Raw genomic sequence first — 21804 nt, 5'->3', positions numbered from 1 at the left:
TTTTTGCACCACAGGTATCCCGAGGTGCACACTGAAGAAATGAATCGGGGAACGACAGGAAAAGAGCAGGAGTGAGGAAGGAGGAATGACGGAGGGAGGAAACTCCTGTTCCCCAGGCCCCATCCCGGACACCGTTCGGGCGGCGACCCGACAGCTCGGACAGCAGGACTCCACGACTTTCTGCGCCGGGACCCTGCAGCCTGCAGGCCCCACCCCCACGCAGCCGGGGCGTCTAGGCTTTGTGACGTCACCGCCCTGGCCTGCAAGAAGAATGGTTGCCATGGCGACGTAAATAGAAGGCCCGGACGCCCCGAGCCGTGAACTGCCGCGCGGAGGTTTCGGAGCTAGCCGCTGCGCACGGGGGCCGGTGGGTGCGCGCGGGGTCGCATGGGGGGGTGCGCGGGGCCGGGGATGCGCGTGGGGCCCGGGGAGGGCTCCTCTGGCGCCCCTTGCAAGCCCCCTTTGCAAGGCTGCCCGTGTGTCCTTACTCGTTACTTTGCTTTATCATATACCTAGCTGTCTAGCCACCCCTGTGTCCTTCCATGCCTTGTGCACCCCCGCTGTATGGCCCACTGCTCATCCCAACTGAGTTGGGGTGTTGGGAGGCGGGGCGCTGCTAACTCGTCCCTCTCCAGGCCTGGGCAGTAGCAGAGTGTTGCTGGAATGGCTCGGACTTTGGAGTCCAGGAATCTTGAGCTGGAATCCCCGCTGTGGCCTTTCTTTGCTGTGTGACTTTGGACGCCTCGCTGAATCTCCACTTTGCTTCTTCCTTTGCAAAAGGAAAATTTCATTCAGCGAATCGTTAAGACGCTCCAAAGACGCCACGCTAGGCGCTTTGATGAGCACATTGGCTCCACGTGAGAAAAGACCCCTGTCCTCTTGGAGGTTGCTTTCAGGGGGGAAAAAGGCAATGCACGGATTTTTTTTAAGTGATAACTCAGACAGCGGTAACTGCAGCGAAGAAAGTAAGGTGAGGTCATATGGGGTTGGGGAGAAAGAAAGCATGTGGACGGTGTGGTGAAGGAAGACATCTCTGAAATGGTGCAGGGGGAGCACCCTCCCACCCACAGCTGGGTGTGGGTGAACGTTTTTTGGCCAAGGAAGTGGTACATGCAAAGACCCTGAGACAGAGCAAGGCTGTGCAGGAAGTCTGTGTCTTGTGTGGCGGTGCATGCTCTAGAAACAGAAAGATAAGGCAGGGCAACTGGAACCAAGTCAAGGAGGGGAGAGAGGATGAAGGAGGGGGGAGGCTGGGAGATATAGGTGTTGGCCACACTGTGAGCCCTCAGTAGATGCCAGCTGTTCCCAGCCACCCAGGGATACGGGGGTGAGGGCCTGGGGTCATCTGGCTCAAGCACTGTGTCACTCCTCAGGTTGGAATCGCCTTTAGCCAAGGCCAAGTTTTGCAACAAGCCTTTGTTCCTCTGCCCAGATGTCCAGGATAACATCCACTATGGTCTCCAAGGACATGATTTACAACAGTAAGTATGGGGCTGGCCTAGGCTCAGAATCAGTGACAGCCTAGGGAGCTTGGGATAGTGAGGTCCAGGGTCAGTTGAGGTGAAGGTGTTTCCAAATCAGGCCATGAGGCAGAAATCCCAGGTGTGCCAGGTTCCCTAGAAACTCCATGTTCCATTCCTAGGGCGCTGTAACAAAGTGCCACAACAGACTGGCGGCTTAAACCACAGACATTTATTGTCTCACGGCTCTGGGGAGCTGAAGTCCAAGACATAGGTGTCCCCGGCAGGATTGGTGCCTTCTGAGGGCCACGAGGAAGAGTCTGCTCCAGGCTGTCTCCTGGCTTCGTTGGCTGGCAATGTCTGGCGTTCCTCGGATTATGGATGCGTCATTCTGCCTTCATCGTCACATGGCATTCTGCCTGTGTGCGTGTCTGTTGCAAATTTCGCCTTTTGATTAAGGTCGGGAGTCATACAGGATAGATGCCCACACTACTACCCATGACCTCATCTACGTCTACAATGACCCTATTTCTTACCAGGGTCATGTCATGAGGTGCTGGAAGTTAGGATTTCAAGTACTCAGAAACATTAACTTGGAGGGGTGGGGGACACAATTCACCCCATAATAGGTTTTGTAGAAGGTACCATAGTGGAGGTGGGGCTCTCTCAGCCTTTCTGCAGCTATGGTCACTGGGATGAGCCCAGAGGCTGGCCCCAGGCCCTTGTGGGAGGACATCCTGCCTCCTCTGAAGTCACACACCTGCTGCCAGGTGCCCCCCCTGGGTGGCCTGGAGGGAGGCCGCCAGGGCTGGGGGGGGGGCGGGTTGCAGAGTAGGAAATACTGTCATCTGTGTGCTCTTAAATGCCTTCAGCTTGTAATTTGTTTTTGAGTAGGTAAACTATTGCCATGGTTCAAAATTCCAAAGTGTTCAAAGCCCCCTCTTGTGAAAGGTCCCACCTGTCCCCAGATACGCAGTATCGCCGCCTCAGAGGTAGCCCTTGGCTCCAATCTCTCACCTCCTTCCACAGAGCTCCATTCATAAGCTCTGTGCACACTGGCATATAGATACAATTCATACAGTTTGTCCCTCTCTCACACAGATGGCCACACAAGACACAGGCTTCCTGCACCTTGGTTTTTTCCATTAACCCAGATACCGTGGAGACGCTTTCTTATCAATATATGAGTACCCTTAGACTTCTAGTGTTGTGAGCAGAACAGTAATCCCATAGTGTGGATGTACCATAGTTTATTTAATCAGTCCATGCTAATTGGCATTTAGTTTGTTTTAAAACATGTACAGCTATCAGGGCCCCCCAGGTGGCTCAGTCGGTTAAGTGTCCATCTTGGTTCAGGTCATGATGTCACGATCCATGAGTTCGAGCCCCATGTCAGGCTCTGTGCTGCCAGCTCAGAGCCTGGAGCCTGCTTCAGATTCTGTGTCTCCGTCTCTCTGCCCCTCCCCCACTCGTGCTCTATCTCTGTCTCTCAAAAATAAACAAACATTAAAAAAATATTAAAAAACATGTACAGCTATCAACATTTGCCCCCACTATTGCCATTCTGTGCTTACTCGCTCTGTTCCAGAGTGAATTAAAAAATGAAGAAAGGCTGAAATGGGGTTACCAAAAAAAAAAAAAAAAAGATAGCTTTGAAATGTTTGCAGACAACAAATCGATTCTAAACACACATACATACACACACACACACACCAATGCAGCAACATGACTGCACTAGCACAAGACCATTGAAGACTTTATAAACTATGTTGATTCATCCAGAAGAACCAGGAGGGTGGTTACATGGCGGGGGTAGGGGGTACCCTGTAACCCTCAACACTATGTATATCACTTCCCTTGCAGGTGACATGTAAACAGGAGGCTTTCCTGGTCTGGGTTGAGGGTCTGTGCCTTTGGGAGGAAACCAGGCCAAGCAGGTACCTCAAGTGTACAGACCCAGGGCATTACCAGGCCAGGCCAAGCAGGGGCACACAGGGGGGTACGTGAAATCGCTCCATGGGGGCGGATTGTTGAGCCTGACATCCTGGGTTCAGCTGCAGGAGCTGGGGACTAAGGTAAGGGCCAGAAAGACTGAGTTCCCTGGAGGGGGAGGGGAGCCTGGGCCAGGTACAAGTAGGCTGTCTGGACCCCAGCCCTACCCAGAGAGCCGAGGGCGGAGGCACTGGGGTCAGACACACCCGGTGGAGCACCGCACCTCTGCGAGCCTCAGCTACCGCATCTGTGGAATGGGAGCAATCCCCAGTCCCTAAGGCTATTGTGAGATGCAAATGGAAACACAGGTCAAGGGCTCAGCATGACGCCCTGTGCACCGTAAGTGCCCTATAAACAGTAGCCTCCTTGACATTGCTATTAGTCTCTCCACCGTCACCATTATTACAACCAGTACCCCACCTTCAGGGCCTCGGCTGGTCTCCCAGTGTGAAGCCTGAGTCTGAAGAAGATGCTCAGAGAATACAGGTGGAGCAGTGGTTAAGGGGTCTGGGCCAAGACGGCCAGAATTTGACATCAGAGAAGTGAGCTCTGGGTTTGCTCTTCATTCACAAACCTTTCTTAAGTGCCAGCTGGATGCAGGCATCTGTTCTAAGCTAGGGATTCAGGAGTGAATAAAACCCTCCCCTTGGTGGGGACTCATATTGCGACAAGGGAGGCAAACATTGGAAAGCAAACAGTCTGTATTTACCAGCCAAGAAGCAGTAGAAGGGAGACCTACCAGAGGCTTTGGGCAGGGGCATAGGGCATAATTTAAATGGGAGCAGTAGTCCGGGAAGGCGTCTCAGAGGAGGTGACATTCGATACCTATCAGTAACGATCCTGAAGGATGAAATAAGAGAGGACATTCAAGGCAGTGGAGAAGGTCCAGCAAAGGTCCTGAGGCCAGTATGAGCTTGCAGTGTGAGAGGAAGAGACAGAAAGCCAGTCTGGCACAACTTGGGTAGGGCCTTGCAGGCTGGGGAGGATTATTCAGTTCTGTTGAGGTGCTAGGAGGGGTTTAAGCAGGGAGATTGCACCATTTCTGGGCCTTATGACTTCAATGAGTAGGGATGCCATTGTCTGTGACACAGGAAGAGGGGCTGGTTCACCCACAGCCTCCCTGGAGATCCTGGGCAAGGCGTCACCCCTGGTGCGGAGGTGGACACTTGACAGAGACCTTGTCCAGGCAGAGGAGCCAGGGAAAGCCCAGACTAGACCCAAGGCTTCCCAGTCAGGCTTGTGGGGAGGGGTCTGCAGGACCCCTGCAGAAAGTTGGAGAGAAAAGCAATAAACAGCTTCCCTCTCAGAGCTGCTCCATTCCTGCCACTCCGCTGCCTGTGTTCCTAGGCCAGAGCAGAATGCTCTTCCCCTAGATCTCCCTGTGGCTCCCTCTTCCGCCTCCTTTAGGAGTTCATTCAAATGTCACCTTCTGTTTTATTTTTCTTGGTGCCACTTTCCACCTGCCAACGTGCGTCAGCGTTCCCAACTTGTCTGTCTCTCCCCAGCACGTCGTAAGCTCCACCCAGGCAGGGGTGTTTGCCCGTCTTGCCTGCCATATTTGCTTGGCAAGTAACAGGTCCTTGGTACAATCCTGTTGGCCTGAAAGCTTTCCCCTGAAGGTCAGAGTTCGGCAGGGATGTCTGCTAGCTATTCGACACTGTGCTAAAAGCTCAAGCCAGAGCATTTATGTTTCTTTTCTGAAGATTTTGTTTTTTGGGGCATCTGGGTGGCTCAGTCGGTTAAGTGTCCAACTTCAGCTCAGGTCATGACCTCGGGGTTCGTGAGTTTGAGCCCCGCGTCGGGCTGTGTGCTGACAGCTCGGAGCCTGGAGCCTGCTTTGGATTCTGTGTCTTCCTCTTTGCCTCTCGCCCACTTGTGCTCTCTCTCTCTCTCAAAAATAAATAAGCATTAAAAAAAAGATTTTGTTTTTAAATAAACTCCCCACCCAGTGTGGGGCTCCAACTTACAACCCCCAGATCAAGAGTCACATGCTCCACTGCCCGAGCCAGCCAGGCGCCCCCTCTGTAAAGGAAGACGGGAAACTACTCCTATATATAAAGATAATCCCAAGGAATACACCAGAAAGCTGCTTATGCAAGTAAATGAATTCAGCCAGGTTGCAGGGTACAAGATCAAAACACCAAAACTATTTGTGTTCCTACACGCCAGCACCAAGCCATCCAAAGTGGAAATTAAGAAAGCAACTCCATTCACAAGGGCATCTAAAAGAGTAAAATCTCTATGCTTGGGGTGACGTCATGGGAAATGTTAAGAGTAGGAAGATCCAGGAATCCGTCTCTCCACCAAAACAACTTCTGAGCTGGCAGGAGCTATCAGAATCCCAATTTGGAACTCTAGAGTCTAGATGGACACTTGCAGTTTCCAGGGCAGAACTGGATGAAGAGGCTGGGAGGGGAGTGGGGGATGGGTGAAATAGGTGATAGGGATTCTGGAGAGCACTTGTCATCATGAGCACAGGGTGATGTATAGAATTGTTGAATCACTGTATTGTACACCCGAAACTAATATAACACTGTATGCTAACTAAAAAGAAAAAAAAAAGAGGGGCTCCTGGGTGGCTCAGTCAGTTAAGTGTCCAACTTGGGCTCTGGTCATGATCTCGAGGTTCGTGGGTTCGAGCCCCACATCAGCTCAGAGCCTGGAGCCTGCTTCGGATTCTGTGTCTCCCTCTCTCTCTCTGCCCCTCCTCTACTCACATTCTGTCTCACTCTCTCAAAAATAAACATTAAAAAAAATTTTTTAAAAAGAGAACAAAAGCAATCATAAATATGCCATGTAGATATATCAATGTAATGAAAAAGAACTATGAGAATGTAAATCCATATATAGATATTAAAATTGACACACAAATAAAAAAATTTAAAAAAATACAATGTAGGTTGCATTACTACTCAGGTGTGACGAGGCCAACAGATGAGGGGGTGGCTGCCATGGGAGAGGTAGTTTATTATCCTCACAGATCCCTAGAAACAGGAAGCAGGGCCACACAGGGAAGGACCAGGCTGGGTCAAAAGCAGAGGGAGCAGGGCAACTGTGGGCAGGAGCCTCTGTTGTGATTTCCATGGGAAGGAACGGGTGAGGCAGGGTATATGGGCTTAGGGTTGACTGGATTGAGTAATTTCTGGACTCGGGGCATAGTGCTGTCTTGAGATGTCTGGTACCTGGCCCTAGGTGATTGGAGCAGGGGCCAGTGGCCCTCGGTATGAGAACCTGATAGCAGAGGTGGGAGGTGGGTGTGTGAGCTCCGGATTAGTTAGTTTGTACTCTTGGACAACTCCTTAACTCTCTCTAGGGATTGGCCAACCCCAGGGTGGAGAGGCAGGGACAGTCCCTGCAGGGTCAGTAAGATCCAAATATTAGAGCATCAGATATAGAAAGGACAAGCCACAGTTAATGCACCCGTCCTCAAGGAGTTCCCCATCTTATGAAGGAAGGTGACCCCTACAGAATGGCAGGAGTGGCACTTACCAGAGAGGTGAGGGCCATTAGACTCCTCGAGTGGCTGGAGCAAGATAAGAAGCCACAGAGATGCCTGGGTGACATGACACAGTGTCCCAGACTGTGTGGATACGGGTCCCAGTCCTATAAGCCACTGAAGAGTGTGCTGGTTCTCTACTGCTGTGTAACAAATTCCCCCCAAAACTTGGTGGCTTAAAACAATAGTAAGCATGCGTTAGCTCAGTTTCCGTGGGTCAGGAACTCACGAGGGGCTTGGCTTGGGGTTCTGGCTCAGGGCATCTCCTTTGCGGTCAGCTGAAGGCGAGGCTGGGGCCGCAGCATGGGCTCCCAGCAGGCTCAGTCACGTGGCCGTTGGCTGGGGCTGACACTTCCAGAGCAGGTGATCCCAGAGAGAGCAAGGTAGGACCACAATGTCTTCTCTGACCTCGCTCCAAAAGTCACACACTGTCGCTTCCACGGCTGGAGGGGTCATGGCAGGGCGTGAGTGCCAGGAGCCCAGGGACGCTGGGGGCCATGGTAGGTGGTGGCCACCACAGAGGATACAAGCGCATGATCATTTTTGCAAATTGTGTCTTAAACGGTCTGCCAGGCTGCCAGGTATGGTCAAGACTCCATGCAGCCACCTCTTTGGGTTCTGGAATGTGTCTCTCCTTTGCCCTCTCACACCCAGGGGTGGGCAAGGCCCCTGCTGTTAAAAGCACCGAATTACTCCTCTCGGTTTTCCCTGCCTCTCAAATACCTCCCTTGAGTGGACCTTCTGTGTCCTGCGGGGAATCTGGTGGTGGCCCTTCCCCAGCTGTGTGGCCCCTTTCTGACTGTGCACCTCCCCCGCATTCACAGCCACCCCTTGAGCGCTGGCCAAACCTACCGTGTCTACTGGCGTCCCCTCCCTAACCCTGTGGGATCCTGGCTTCTGCCCCGTCACTCCACCCTGCCCATCTCGCTCTGGGGGCGTGGCTGAGGCCTCTCCAAGGGCACCTCCCCTCCACTCGCTCCTTCTCCGGCCCTCCTCCCTGGGCTCTGGTCCTCTCTGGCCTGTCTATCTGCTCCGTCGGCCTCCCTGCCAAGCTCTTCCACCATCAGGGTTCCTGGGGCTGTGTCCTGGGCCGTCCTCTCTCTCAGCCACGACCACAGCCTCAGTTTCCATCTGTTCACCAGGGACACCCACATTTCCGTCCTCTCTTCCCATAGTCCCCAGGCCTCCATCAACAGTGGCCTCTTCAGAGCCCCTGTTTGGCGGTTGCCACGGGGACCTGAACCCAGCACCCTGCCTGAGCTCCGGGCCTCCTAATCCCCACCCCTACCACCCCAGATCCCTCCTTCCCTCTCTGCCACCTCAGCAAACAGTGCTTGATGCAAGGGCGTTCTTGCCTAAGGGATGGAGTTATCCCCGGGGCTCCCTTCTCTCCCATGCCCACACCCAGTTAGGCACCAAGCACCCCCCCACGCACACCGGGCTCTTCTGGAAAGCACTGCATCCATGCCTACTCCCGCCCCGTCCTGCCACTGACTCCCACCCTCATCTAAGCCCCCAGCCGTCTTCTGTGGGGAGCAGAAGGTCCTGGTAGTGCGGAGGACAGGCTTGGCAGTGTGCAGGGGAGATACTAAGTCCCAGAGTGAAGGAGGGACGAGGCTGGGTCCCACAGTGCTGGCCCATCCCTCTTGTAGCCGGAGTGCAGAAAAGGTGTCTCAGGAGAGCAGAGGCAGAGAGACAGCTGGCTGCTGGAGAAGGAGCAGGTCAACAGGTGGCTTCCCCAGGGAGCCAGCATCTTCCCCCCCCCCCCCACCCACCGCACAGGTGCTACTGGAGGCAGGAGGCACCCACACCCTGTCTCCCCCTGCTGGGGGCGGGGAGGGGGCATGTTATCACTTTTTATGAGGACATGTTGCAGCCAGCTCACCTATCCCGGAGAATTTTTCTAAAAGTAGGCTTCTATTTTTAAAGCTTTTTAATTAAAAAAAAAAAAAAAAGCATCCTGTTAAAGCACTAGAAGAAAACAGAGATTTTTTACATGTACTTAACCTTCAGATGCAGAGTGCCTCTCTAAGCAAGATACAGAATGCCAAAGCATTGCACTGAGTAAACATTAAAATGTCCTGTAAGGCAAATGCATGAGAGACAGTCCAAAGGTAAGAGTCGTATCAGCGGGAGCAAACATACTGTCAGCAGCTCCGACGAACAAAGGAGCTAGTGTCCTCTAATAGGTAGAAGTGCTCAAGATCATTTAAAAACCACCACATCCCAATTTAGAAATGAGCAAAGGATACTAACAGAGAGAAGCCATGATAATCAGCATCTGAAAAGATACACGATCTTTTCTGAGATCAAGAAGTGCAAAGTGCACATTAAAATCGAGATGAGTTTATTGCCTCTCAGACTGACAAATTCCAGGTGTGTGGGAAACAGTCCAGCTCAAGCTGGTGATAGAGAGCAAGGATTGTGCAAGTTTGGAAATTGCATGAGATTAGAAATAGCCTCAGGGTCCTGACTAAGGGGCACCTGACTAAGGGGACCTGACTATGGAGCAAGGAGATTTGTGCATGAGCAGATATACTGTTTCTGAGAGAGAGAGAGAGAGAGAGAATGCAAGAAGGGAAGAAGGGCAGAGAGAGAGAGAGAGAGAGAGAGAGAGAGAGAGAGAGAGAGAATCCCAAGTAGGCTCTACACTCAGCACAGAGCCCGATGCAGGGCTCGATCTCATGACCCTGGGATCATGACCTGAGCCAAAATCAAGAGTCAGACACTCGACCGACTGAACCGTTCCTCTATTCTTTTTTTTCTAACATTTTAAAAATGATGGGAAATGATCCATAACAAAATTTACTCCTTTGAGCATTTTTAAGTATACAGACCAGTGGCATTGTAAGTACCTTAGCACTGGTGGGTAACCGTTACCACCATCCAAACCCAGAACTTTTTCATCTTGTAAAACTGAAATTCTGTCTCCATTGAACACTAACTCCCCATCCCACCCCCTCCCCCAGTGGCTGACAACCACCGTCCTGGTTTCTGTCCGTAGGAGTCTGACTGCTCTGGGGACCTCATGTAAGTTGGCTCATACAGTGTTTGTCCTTGTGTGACTGGCTTCTGTCACTCAGCACAGTGTCCTCAAGGTTCATCCATGGTGTAGCATGAAAGCAGACGATTTTGCAGTGAAAAAGTAAGGGGACATCTAAGCACGTGTATGCAAAAATACCTCTCGTTAGAGAAACAAAGATCCATTTGGTAGGGAGGGCTCCGGGTGAGGATTTTTCGTCGTATCAACATGTCATTTCAGTGGTCATCGTAACACAGCAAACCACATCGTTAACCCTTTTTGCCATGCCTGTGCATTGCTCTTTTAATTAAGACAAAAGTTGAATTTCATTAGAGTTTTGGTTTGTTTGGCCTGGGTTTTCATCTATTTAAATAATAGCAGTATCTGCTGACTTTTGTGATCTAGTTAATTAAATGTTGCTACCTGGCAATTGAACCATACAGTCAGCCAGATGGAGAATATGCACCCAGCAGTCTGTGCTCCTGAATTCTCCACACACCTCACTGCTCCCTATTGCCTCCCCTCTGCTCACCGTTATATATGCAGTTTGACCTGCAGGCATCTGAGTTGTCAGCCCCATGCCCTTGACCCGCCTGCCAGGGCCACAGGACAGCTCTCCTCCTTACTCTTTCCACAGCCCATCACCCAGCTGCTCGGGGTCTGCCCTTGGTATACGTCCCTCACCTCACAAGCCCTGCCTTCCCGGCATCATCCCAAGTCTCCTCCCCCAAGCTGGTCCAAAATGACCGGCTGCCCACCTGAGCACATCCCCAGGCTCCCTGGCAGCCCCCTCCCTATCTGCCAGCAGCTGGCTGCCCTCCCAAGCTGGCATAGACTGGAATCTCCAAGCTACAGATGATTTCTGAGTTGGGGTAGGAGGACCCACCAGGCCAAATGCCTCCATCCCTGTGGGTGTCAGTTGAAGGGAAGGCATCAAGGACATGGGTTTCCCCCAATCTTCCGCTGCAGTCCCGAGGGAAGCCCTGGGAGGCTCACGGCAAAGGCGCAGGCAGGACCCTGAAGCAGAGGGCCTGGGTCTGTGACCTCCGCATAAACGGGCCCTGCGCGCCTCTCACGGGGCAAATGGAAGGATGCCGAAGAGAAAAGCGCAAAACGTGTGTGTCAGGCACGTGTGCACACGGGCCATTTTTGTGCGCAGTTATCACAGCTTGCCAGCAAAGTCCATACAATCCTCTCAGATGTGGAAACTGAGGCTCAGGGAAGCTGGGTGACGTGGGGGGGGGGGGTGCTCAGCAGGCAGGCAAGGGCACTGGAGTCTCTCCCAGCCTCCTGCTGTGTTCACGGCTTCAAGAGCCAATGAGTCATTTGCTGTGGCCTTTGCTTTCGTCTCCCTGCAGAGAACATCCTGGAGTCCACGGACAATAGTTCTACTTCAGTCATTGAAGAAAAAAAGGAAAAACGCAGGAACACAGGTAAAGGGAGCCCTCAAGCTGGGAGCTGAAGTCTGCATGGGTGAGAGTCATACATCTCCCTCCGTAGGCCTGTCTCCAACACCAGTGGCAAAAGGGAAGTCTTCTGCTTCCAATGGGTTACTGAGACCCAAAATAATAGTAATGTAAACAAAGTAGGATTTATTTTTCCTCCAGTAAAGGGAAATGTGGGAGGCAGTCCAGAGCTCCAGGAGGCCCCACAAACAGCAGTTCTACGAAACTGTCCCGGTGACCAGGTCCCAAGTCTTTCTGCCTTCAAGCCAATTTTAGCCTTCGGGTTTCAACTGCAAAGTTATGTGGTCACAAAATAGCTGCTGCAGCCTCAGCCATCACATCTGATTTCAGACATGGGGAAAGGGTCAAGGGAGGAGCAAAACAGCCTCCCAGCCAGCTCAGTCCTCCTTGGAAAAATACCCTTCCCAGAGGACCCACACAGCAATTTCTGCCTACATTCCATTGTCTAAAATTTGTCCCGTGGCCATCAGTATCTGAAAGGGAGGATGAGCCATGTAACTTTTCAACTAGGCAACTTCCCCTTGTTAAGAGAAAGAAGGGTAGGCAGCTGGCTGCTTGTACTGCTTCCTCTGAGCCTCTGCAGTGCTGTTCCATCCCCCTGGCCTCCTGTGCCGCCCCCCAGGTTCGCAGGCCAGTCTGATCCTTCCACAGAAGGGGGCAGATGGGAGCACGCTCCCTGAGCCTACCTCTCACAGGCTGAGCTCCCACCTCTCATTCCCCTGCCCCCCCACCCGCCTGGTTTCCTCTTTTAATTCTGAAAACCCAAACCTGTCCAGGAATAGAGACTAAGGTCCTGTGAACTCAGGTGCCCATCACCAGTACAGAAGATTTAGCCACATTTGTTTCATCTATCCTTCTCTTTTTTTGTTTTTCATCTTTGCCAGAACATTTTTTAATTTTAATTCTTAAAATTTTAATTCCAATATAGTTAACCTACAGCATTAGAATAGTTTCAGGTGGACAATATAGTGATTGAACATTACTCAGTACTCACCATGATAGTTGTATGCTTTATTCCCCAACACCTGTTTCTCCCATCACCCCACGCCCCTCCCTCCCTCTGGTGACCATCAGTTTGGTTCTCTATGGTGAAGTGTCTGTTTCTTGGTTTGTCTCTTTTTCTGCGTTTGTTCATTTGTTTTATGTTGTAAATTCCACAAGTGAAATCACATTGTATTTGTCTTTCCTTGAGAGACTTAACATAATACTCTTAGCTTAATACTTAGCTTAGCATAATACTCTCTAGCTCCATCCACGTTGCCACAAATGACAAGATTTCATTCATTTTTATGGCTAATATTCCTGTGTGTGCACACGTGCGTGTGTGTGTGTGTGTGTGTGTATCACATCTTCTTTATCCATTCATCTATCCATGGACAACTGGGTTGTTTCCATACTTGGCAAGCATACTTTAAATTTAAATCCAGGCAGGGCGCCTGGGTGGCGCAGTCGGTTAAGCGTCCGACTTCAGCCAGGTCACGATCTCGCGGTCCATGAGTTCGAGCCCTGCGTCAGGCTCTGGGCTGATGGCTCGGAGCCTGGAGCCTGTTTCAGATTCTGTGTCTCCCTCTCTCTCTGCCCCTCCCCCGTTCATGCTCTGTCTCTCTCTGTCCCAAAAATAAATAAAAAATGTTGAAAAAAAAAAATAAAAAAAAAAAAAAATTTAAATCCAGGCAGGGCACCTGGGTGGCTCAGTTAGGCGTCTGACTTCGGCTCAGGTCATGATCTCCCAGTTCATGAGTTCAAGCCTCACGTCGGGCTCTGTGCTGACAGCTCAGAGCCTGGAGCTTGCTTCAGATTCTGTGCCTCCCTCTCTCTCTGCCCCTCCTCCACTCACACTCTATCATTCTCTCAAAAATAAATAAACATTAAAAAAAAAAAAGTCAAATCCAGGCATGTCCTTGCATTATTACATCCCACAACGTACATTTTTCAAAAATAGGGCTTTTTCTTTGCAAGACCACAGTGAAGTTACCCAATTATCTCGGATATGTCTTCCTATAGAAGATTCGTTGTAATTGATTCGAATGAGATCTGATCATCTTCTCTCTTTACAATCTAGCAGAGCCCCTCCCCCACGTCCTTTCATTTTCTACGTCTTGACTTACTGAGAAATGGCGTTAATTACCTGTAGAATGACCCCTGTTCTGTATGTATCTGTTTGCTACCAGGTCATTGTTCTAGAAACTGTTTCTCTGTTCCTCATCTTTCCTTTAATTGTACATTTTAACCTTATGTACTTGATAAGATGTTCCATTTTGTCCACAAGAATGCTTCCTACCACCTCTCACAAGAAGCCCGTGCGTCTAGCTGCCCCCCACTCGTGGCATTGCCACGCTCGGTGGGGTCTGGTGGTGACCGCCTGGCCCTCTGCCACATTCCCATCAACCATTCACCCAACAGCTTCTTCTAACCATGGATCCCTGTGCCTGAACTGATCACCACATTAAGGGTGAGGCATCTGGGTTTGGTGTGATTGGTTTGGTCCCTTCGCTAAGGTATAATTAGGTGAAATGCACAAATCATAGGTATACAGTTTGACAAATTTCAGTAAATGTATACACATTTGTAGCTTCCCTCTCATTCACCATCTAGAACATTTGCAACTTCCCGGAAGTTCCCTTTCCCCCAGAGACAGCAGGGCTCTGCTGTCACCCCAGAATCATTCTATCCATTCTCGAACCTCATATAAGTGCAGTCACACTCCGTGCTCTTTCGGTCCTGGCTTCTTTCACGCAACATCACACCTGTGAAATGCCAGTCACAAGAGTCCCTTCTTGGTTGTTGCTGTGTGCATTCTGTTGTGTGCATATGCCGACAGTATATCATTCTTTCCGGGATGGATGAACATTTGGGTTGTTTCTGGGTTTTTGATATTCTGAGCAATATTGCAGTGAACATTGCTGTGCATGCCATTTAGAGGACATAAACACTCATTTCTCCTGGAAATGAGGAAGGAGTGGAATTGCTGGCAGGATGTTTAACCTTAGTAGATAGTGCTGAGCAGTTTTCCAGAACACTTGTTCCAATTCACAGTCCCACCAGTAATAGGCGTGAGCAATCCAGACGCTCCACATCCTTTCCAACACCTGGCACGTTGTCAATACTTTTGCTATTACCTGGCCCTTTGGATATGGATTAGTATCTCATATTCCCTGTGATCCATGAGAGTGATTACCTTTTCATATGTTCACTGATGACTCTGTTGTGAAGTGCCTGTTCCTGACTCTGCCCACTTTTCTGCTGGGTTGTCTTTTCATTTTAATGATTTCTAGGAACTCTTTACATATTCTGGAAACAAGTCATTCACCAGTTCTAAATATGCAAATACCTTCCCTCACTTGGCAGATTGCTTTTCCCTTCTTAGTGGTGCATGTTTAATGAACAAAAGTTCCTAATTTTAGTGGAGTTCACTTTCCCAATCATTTTCTTATCGTTGGTATGTTTGATGAACTGTTTTAAAGCTCTCTGCTGACCCCCAAGGCCATGAAGATACTGCATTTTATACAAGTTTTGTTTTCACTTTACAATCAGACCTATAAATCATCTCTAATCTAGTTGTAACCATTTTGTTTGCAGATTCTTTGGATTTTCTCCTCTACAATCACATCACCTTGAGATGACATTATTTGTCCTTCCTTTCCAATCTTATACGTTTTATTTCTTTTTCTTGCTTAACTACAACCCTGAGTAGAAGTGCAAAGACAGGCATCCATGCCTTGTTCCTGATCATGGGGGGCGGGGGAAGCACGCAATATTTTGCCTAGAGGTTTCTTGTAGATTCCCATACTCATTTCCTGTTGATGCTATAGCAAATTACCACAAACTCAGTGGCTTAGAGCAACACAGTTAAATTATCTTACAATTCTGGAAGTCAGAGTCCATAATGAAATTTAGAAAACTAGAATCAAAGTGTCCATGGGTCTGCGTTCCTTCCAGAGGCTCCAGGGGAGAATCTGCTTCCTTGCCTTTTCCAGCTTAGAGGAGCCTGCGTCCTTGGCTCCTGGCTCCTTCCTCCATTTCCAACTCCAGCAGCACAGCGTCCTCCGGTCTCTGTGACATCACTCCAACCTCTGCTTCCATTGTCACACCTCCTCCTCATGCTGCTGGCCTTCCTGCCTCCTGTTAGAAGGACCCTCGTGATTGCATCAGACCCATCTGCAAATCCAGGACCATCTCGCATCTCAAGGTCCTTAACTTCATCCCATCCGCAAAGTCCCCTTTACCATATAAGGGAGCCTAGTCACAGGTCTGGGGTGTAGGCCATGGACATCTTTGGGGGGCCATTACTCAGCTCACCACACTTCCTCTTATCAGACCAGGGAAGTCTCCTTCTATTCCTATGTTGCTAAGACTCTCATTAAAAATCAGTTTCAAACTGTATCAAATACTTTCACTGCATTTCTTGAAAAGATCATATAATTTTCTCCCCCATTCTGTTATTGGGGTTACTACATTGATTGGTTTCTAAATGTCAAACCGACTTTGCCTTTCTGGAATGATCTGCTCCAAATGACTGCCATCCTTGATCATGGGCTCATCTTCACATTAATACATTAACCATTAGCCGTTCGGAAACATTCCCTACTTGCAGGACTGCAAATGCAATTTCTGTTTTTGGAAGCCCATCTCCACATAGCTACTTCTAGCTCTGTGGCCTCTGGTGAGCTGCTTCCCTCTCTGTGCCTCAGTTTCCTCAATGGGAGTAACAAGAATTCCCAACTCATAGGATTGCTATGAAAATCAAGTCTGGCCCACGGTTAAGTGCTCAGTGCTTGCTAACTATTGTAATTAATCTTTTCGTTGGGGACACGGGACATGCAGCCCAGGCGTGCTACCGGCCAGTTTGGGGACATAAAGACTCCGACTCTGGCTCAGTCCTCACTCTTCTGAATTTAGGGAGATGCCTCTGCCCGGGGCTGCTGGGCAGATGCAGGGAGTGAGAGAGACAGGCATGAGGATGTGAGGAGGGGGTTAGCTGTGGCAGTTCTGTCCACCCCCGTTGCTGCGCCCAGAGCCATCACTTCCTGCACACCCTCCTTCCGCAGCCCAGCCCAGTGGGCCGCACTTCCCCACTTAACCCCAGACCCGCTGCCTCCCCAGTTCCAACACTACACTCCCTGTCTGCCAGACTCCCCCCTTCTTGTCCGGAGCTGTGTCCAATTTCTAAACTTATGTCTTTTCTGGGGGCAGGGGGTGGCTTGGTGAGGGAGGCGAGCCACATGCCCAGGGCACCATCTCCTCCGACCTCCTCCCCCCGCCACCTCCCCCCACCTCCCCGGCCACCTGACACAGAGAGGCCCTTGGGCAGTCTCTTCTGGAACCCCTGTGTCGGAATCAAAGGATATAAAAGAAAGTTGTGATTAGGTGTGGGACAAGAGTGCACGACTCCAAACCAAACCTGCACAAACCCGGTCCCTTCTCCTCCCATCCACCACCTGTGTGACTACCACCCACGTGACCTCTCCCTATCTTGGGCGCCCCCCCTCCCACGGGCTCCCCTCTCCAGAAGCCCGGCTGAGAATGGACTACCTGCTTCCTCCTCCCGGCTGGGCCCAGGAGTGGATAATCTTTCTTTATTCTTCTCACTCGTTTTCAAACTATTTTGACCGGTTGAAAAGTTGAAAGAATAGTACAAAGATGTTGTGGACTCGGGGCTTTCCTGACACCTCCACAGGACAGGTGTGGGTGAAGGGTCCTGGCAGACTGCCGGGGTGACATGCTGGGGTTGCACTGGCCAGAAACGGCCCACCCCTCTGGCTTCCGCCCTGGTTCCCTCTGATGGCCTGAGCAGGATGGAGTCTGTCAGTTTCTCCACTCTTCCTAGTTGACAAGGACTCTGTGCGGCGGTATTTTGAGTCTCTTAGAACTTCAAATCCCCCCTTCACAGCATCCCCTTTCTGCTGGTGAGGGTGTGAAATAAGACAGGAAACGCAGGCCAGCATCAGACTTCGAAGTCTGGAAATGCTCACAGCCCCTGGCGTCTGTTCTCCCTTCCCGAAATCAGTTGCAAAGACCCAGTCCGTGGGGACACACAGGTGTGTGCCGCGGGGTGTCCGAGGCGGCTCCTGGGCTGCTGCACATGTCCCGGCAACGGGTCCTGATGAAATCACGCATTACCGCAGCCTTTTACATTTGCCTACAGGTCCACAAAGAATTAGTAATTTCACAGGCAGCTGCTGAAGGTAAAGTGTTTTTAGTTATTTATTTTCTTAAAGATGTTTTTATTTTATTAATTTTTTCAAGTGTTTATTTACTTTTGAGAGACAGAGCATGAGTGGGGCAGGGACAGAAAGAGACGGAGACACAGAATCCGAAGCAGGCTCCAGGCTCTGAGCTGTCAGCACAGAGCCCGATGTGGGGCTCGAACTCATGAACCATGAGATCATGACCTGAGCCGAAGTCGGACGCTTCACCAACTGAGCCACCCAGGCGCCCTGGTCAAGTGTTTTTTAAAAGAAGATATGAAATTATTAAAAATAGGTGTTAGCATGTACTAGAAGAAAATACCCCCAGAAATATTACCAGCAATTGTTTTGAAGTGGAGGAATTATTTTGTTATTATACTCTTTAGCTTCCAAGAATGCTTTAGTTTGTTTTACAACGAATGCTGTGTCCTCCAAATGGAGGATGTGGGAGAAAGCAACCATATTTTTAAGACCTTAGTTTGGTGCTTCTGGGTTCTGTCCTCCCTGATCCCTGCTGAGCTGAGCAGTGGGAACCTAACCCTTACCCAAAGGGGTGGGGGGGAGCAGCAAAATTAGGGTCCTTGGCAGCTCCCATCTCTCAAAGTCCTGCCCTGCCTCCCCAGGCCTCAGGTGTTTTGCTGTCACTCGCCCCCAAACTCAGCCTCCCCCTGGGGGGCTTGTGGAGAATCCTGCGGACAGGGCATTGCCCTACAACACTCACTGCCCTCCGCAGGCAGGTGCCTCTGCTCTGGAGTCACTGGGCCTCCCCGACCATTTGGCCCCATCACTTCCCCACTCCTGCTTCTCCCCTCTGCAGAATGGGGGTTCCTGGGACTTTAAATGAGAGGGGACAGAGGGCCACATGTCTGAGACGGGGGGCGGGGGGGGATTGGGGGCTGTGTTTACCAGGCCTCTTTCAGATGCCAGGGACAGAAGCCCAAGCCCACCTAGGTTAAACCTGACAGGTGAGTTTCTGCAGTCAGAAGGTCCAGGGTTGGATTTCAGGCACAGCTGGATCCAAGAGAACATTCGACACCTGCTCACGCTTTCAAGGAAGCTCCTCATGCTGGGTTGGGAGGGCACCAGGACTCCAGAGGCACAGACCACCTGTTTGGAAGAGCTGGCTCGTCTCTCCAATGAGATATCTCCCTCCCCAGTGCCCGAGATTGTTCCTGACCATGCGGCTAATCCTTTCCACATGTCTGGAGACGTGGATTTCTTCTTGCTCAGAGATCAGGAGCGGAATAAGTCTCGCCTAGTGAGTATCCAGGACTGAGGCCTGCCTGCAACTCTTCCCTCCCTCATGCACGCAGACCCAGATTGCCCTTCTCAGAAAAGTACTTTCCTCAGGTCACTCTCTCACTCTAGAATAGTCAATGGTTCACTATTTTTAAAAAATGTTTATTGATACTTGAGAGAGAGAGAGACAGAGACAGAGGGTGAGTGAGGGAGGGGCAGAGAGAGAGGGAGACACAGAATCCCAAGCAGTCTCCAGGCTCCAGGTTGTCAGCACAGAGCCCCACACGGGGCTCGAACCCATGAGCCGTGATACCATGACCTGAGCTGAAGTTGGATGCTTAACCGACTGAGCCACCCAGGTGCCCCTCACTATTTTTAAAAAATCAACTCGAAACCCTGACGAGCTCTCCAATCTCTGACCTGTCCCACTGTCTTACCCAGCTTCATCGCCACTCTTCCTGGGCCTTGTCAGAGTGGGCTGTTGGAAGCTGCTGTGGCCACTGTGCTTCAGCCACCAGGTCTTTCTGCTGTCCCTTGCATGAGATGCCACCCTCCTGACACTCCCTGTCCTTCAAGGCCCGTCTCAGACCTCAGGCCCCCTCTCGCCTCTCCCAGGAGACCCCCCCCTCCAACTGCTCCAGCCTTGCACAATCCCTCTCGTGGGAATTCTTGGAGGCCAAATCCACACACAAACATGCACCTATGCATGTGTGTGCGTGCGCACACACACGTACACATATGCATGGCCCTCAGCAACACCTGGGAGTCCCTGAGCTAGCCCCGGACCCCCCTCCACCGGCCCGCGCCTTGTCTGCACCCCAGCATAGTCTGTCTTGCCTCCCCACCCAAGAGCCCACTTGCCCACTCCCACCTGCCGTGGCATGGCTGGAGTGAGCAAGCGTCACTGCAGCCAGGCTCAGGGAGGACTCACCAGTGGGCATCTTCACTGAGAAGTGCTCAGCATGGGCCAGGTTTCTGGGACACGGTCTCAGGCACATGCATATGACCAGCCCTCCCGGGCTGACTCTGTCTACTTCAACTCATGGCTCAGTATCTGAGATTCCTCGGAGAACTGGCTCCGGCCGAGACCCCAACCGAAGACACAAAAGGAAATGCACGTTTTCCAGCCCCTACTCAGACCTCCCTGCCCCACCAACTGCCTAGAAGCTCTGTGGGGGCCACCATCAGTGTTTTCCCCATCCTGCTGCTATGCTGTGCACCCACTCATGCCCTGGAAGGAGACACTCCCACAAAGCCACACTGAGCAGCACACACTTCTATGAGGCCTCTAAGTGGGCAAATACAGCAGAAACACACACAACTTTCTCTGACGGACTTAGAGACCTTCCTCCAGGGCAGGATTATCTCTTCCCAGCCTGGCCCTGCTTCCATGGTCGCTTCTGCCTTCTTCCTAAACCCCCCAAACATGGCACCCGCCCCCCCCCCAGCACAGCCCTCCCCCCTCAATCCCGCACCCCAGCAGAGCCCCCCCAATGTCACATTGACCCCAAGCAGCTGCCCAGTTTCTTCTAAGTGCAGACCCTCTGCCACTGGGAGTCTAGGTGATATTTCCCCAGCTTTGCTATATGGAGGTGCAATCTAGGGGCCTCGGGCTGGGTCCCGCCACAGATGTGGTTTCCCTAAGCAGCTTTCTAAAGAGGCTGCATTCATTGCTGCACCTGGCAGCCCGGGGGAAAGGACAGATGAAGAGAAGAGGATTTGTTCAGGCCTGTCTGATCCTGCAGGCTGAGGTGCCTGGGCCATGGAAGGATGTGGAGAACCCCCAGGGCTTGGGCTGCAGGAAGGGCTGGGCTCCCCTGAGGGGGCCTTTGGTCTGCACTAGTTCTCAGGGAAGAAAAGCCCCCATCCCCACGCCATCCTGGGGTCCCCCCAAGCTGAGGGCTCAGGGACGGGAGCAACGCTGGGGCAGGTTGGAGGCCAGGCTGGGTGGAGAGGAGCAGATCCCCAGCGACCTGCCCGCCGCCGCCAGATCTGACTACTGAGCTTGCAGACCAAACTCAGGATTTCCAGTTTCTTTTGGAAACTCACAAGATCTAGCTTCCGGGAACCTTCGGTGTGTCCGATTTAGCAAATCACAATATGAGAATATGAGAATAGTGTGAATGAATTTCAGGAGGAACCATCGTTTAGTGAGTATGTCCCTGCACTACTGACCTGGAATGCACACCTGGCTCGGCATCCTGTACTTAATCTGGCAACCCCACCCCTACCTCGCCCTTAACCCCCGCTCTCAGCCCCACTGCCCTCTCACCCCGGGAGCTGTGCTCAGAGTCCCCAGGAGCGTTTTCCCCGGCACACAGCTCCGCAGCCCCCTCTGAGCGCAGCAATGCTCAGCCCCGCCAAGCGCACCCCCACCCTGACCCAAGTGCGCCCCCCGGACAATTCCCCCTTTAACTCCCCGCGCCGCATGCGCGTCCCCTCAAGGCTGTGCGACCCAGGGACAAAGCGTCGCCGCCGATGGGAGGACGCTGGTCCCAGGCGCGGTGGGGGAGGGGGTGGAAGTGGTGGCCGCCCCCGCCCGACCCCGGCCGACCCCGCCCAACAGGAGCGGGAGCAGAAGAAGACGCTGCGGATGCACCAAAAGATGACCTACGCGTCCAAAGTGTTGGCCAAGCACACCAGCCTGCGTCGCGAGCTGCAGCTGGAGGACGAGATGCAGGACCAGGAAGTGCGCGCCGAGGCGGAGCGGCTGCGCGCCTTCCACGACAACACGGCGTGGAAGCTCTCCATGACCAAAGGTGGCCCTCTTCCCCAGCGTCGGGTCTTGACCTCGGGGCTCGCGCAGTGCTGTTCACGTGCTTGGAGAGGCAGGGCTCCGGTGCAGTGGGGAAGGAGGGTCGTTTCTGTGTCTGACCCCGCCTCCCTCCATCACAGGGATGGATTCCAGCCGGACTGCCAATCTAAAAGCCTTTGAATCCCA

At 51.8% G+C, this 21804-nt stretch overlaps 1 protein-coding gene across 8 annotated transcripts in view; it reads left to right on the top strand.

The window, feature by feature from the left end:
- The first annotated feature begins 301 nt into the window (after positions 1-301).
- Positions 302-21804, top strand: part of CFAP100 (cilia and flagella associated protein 100) — a 52048-nt gene continuing 30545 nt past the window's right edge. For 3 of the 8 annotated variants that reach the window (XM_042912783.1, XM_042912750.1, XM_042912809.1), the window contains exons 1-5: positions 302-367; positions 1374-1481; positions 11329-11403; positions 18782-18882; positions 21430-21622. In XM_042912783.1, the coding sequence (XP_042768717.1) occupies positions 1433-1481; positions 11329-11403; positions 18782-18882; positions 21430-21622 (418 nt within the window). In that variant the 5' untranslated portion in view covers positions 302-367; positions 1374-1432. The other 5 variants (XM_042912799.1, XM_042912775.1, XM_042912756.1 and 2 more) reach the window with 5 other exon arrangements.

This window comes from Panthera leo, chromosome A2 (genome assembly GCF_018350215.1).
Source record: "Panthera leo isolate Ple1 chromosome A2, P.leo_Ple1_pat1.1, whole genome shotgun sequence".
NCBI lineage: Eukaryota > Metazoa > Chordata > Mammalia > Carnivora > Felidae > Panthera > Panthera leo.
The sequence above is the reverse complement of the archived record's forward strand: the minus strand, read 5'-3'. Positions and strand labels throughout refer to the sequence as shown.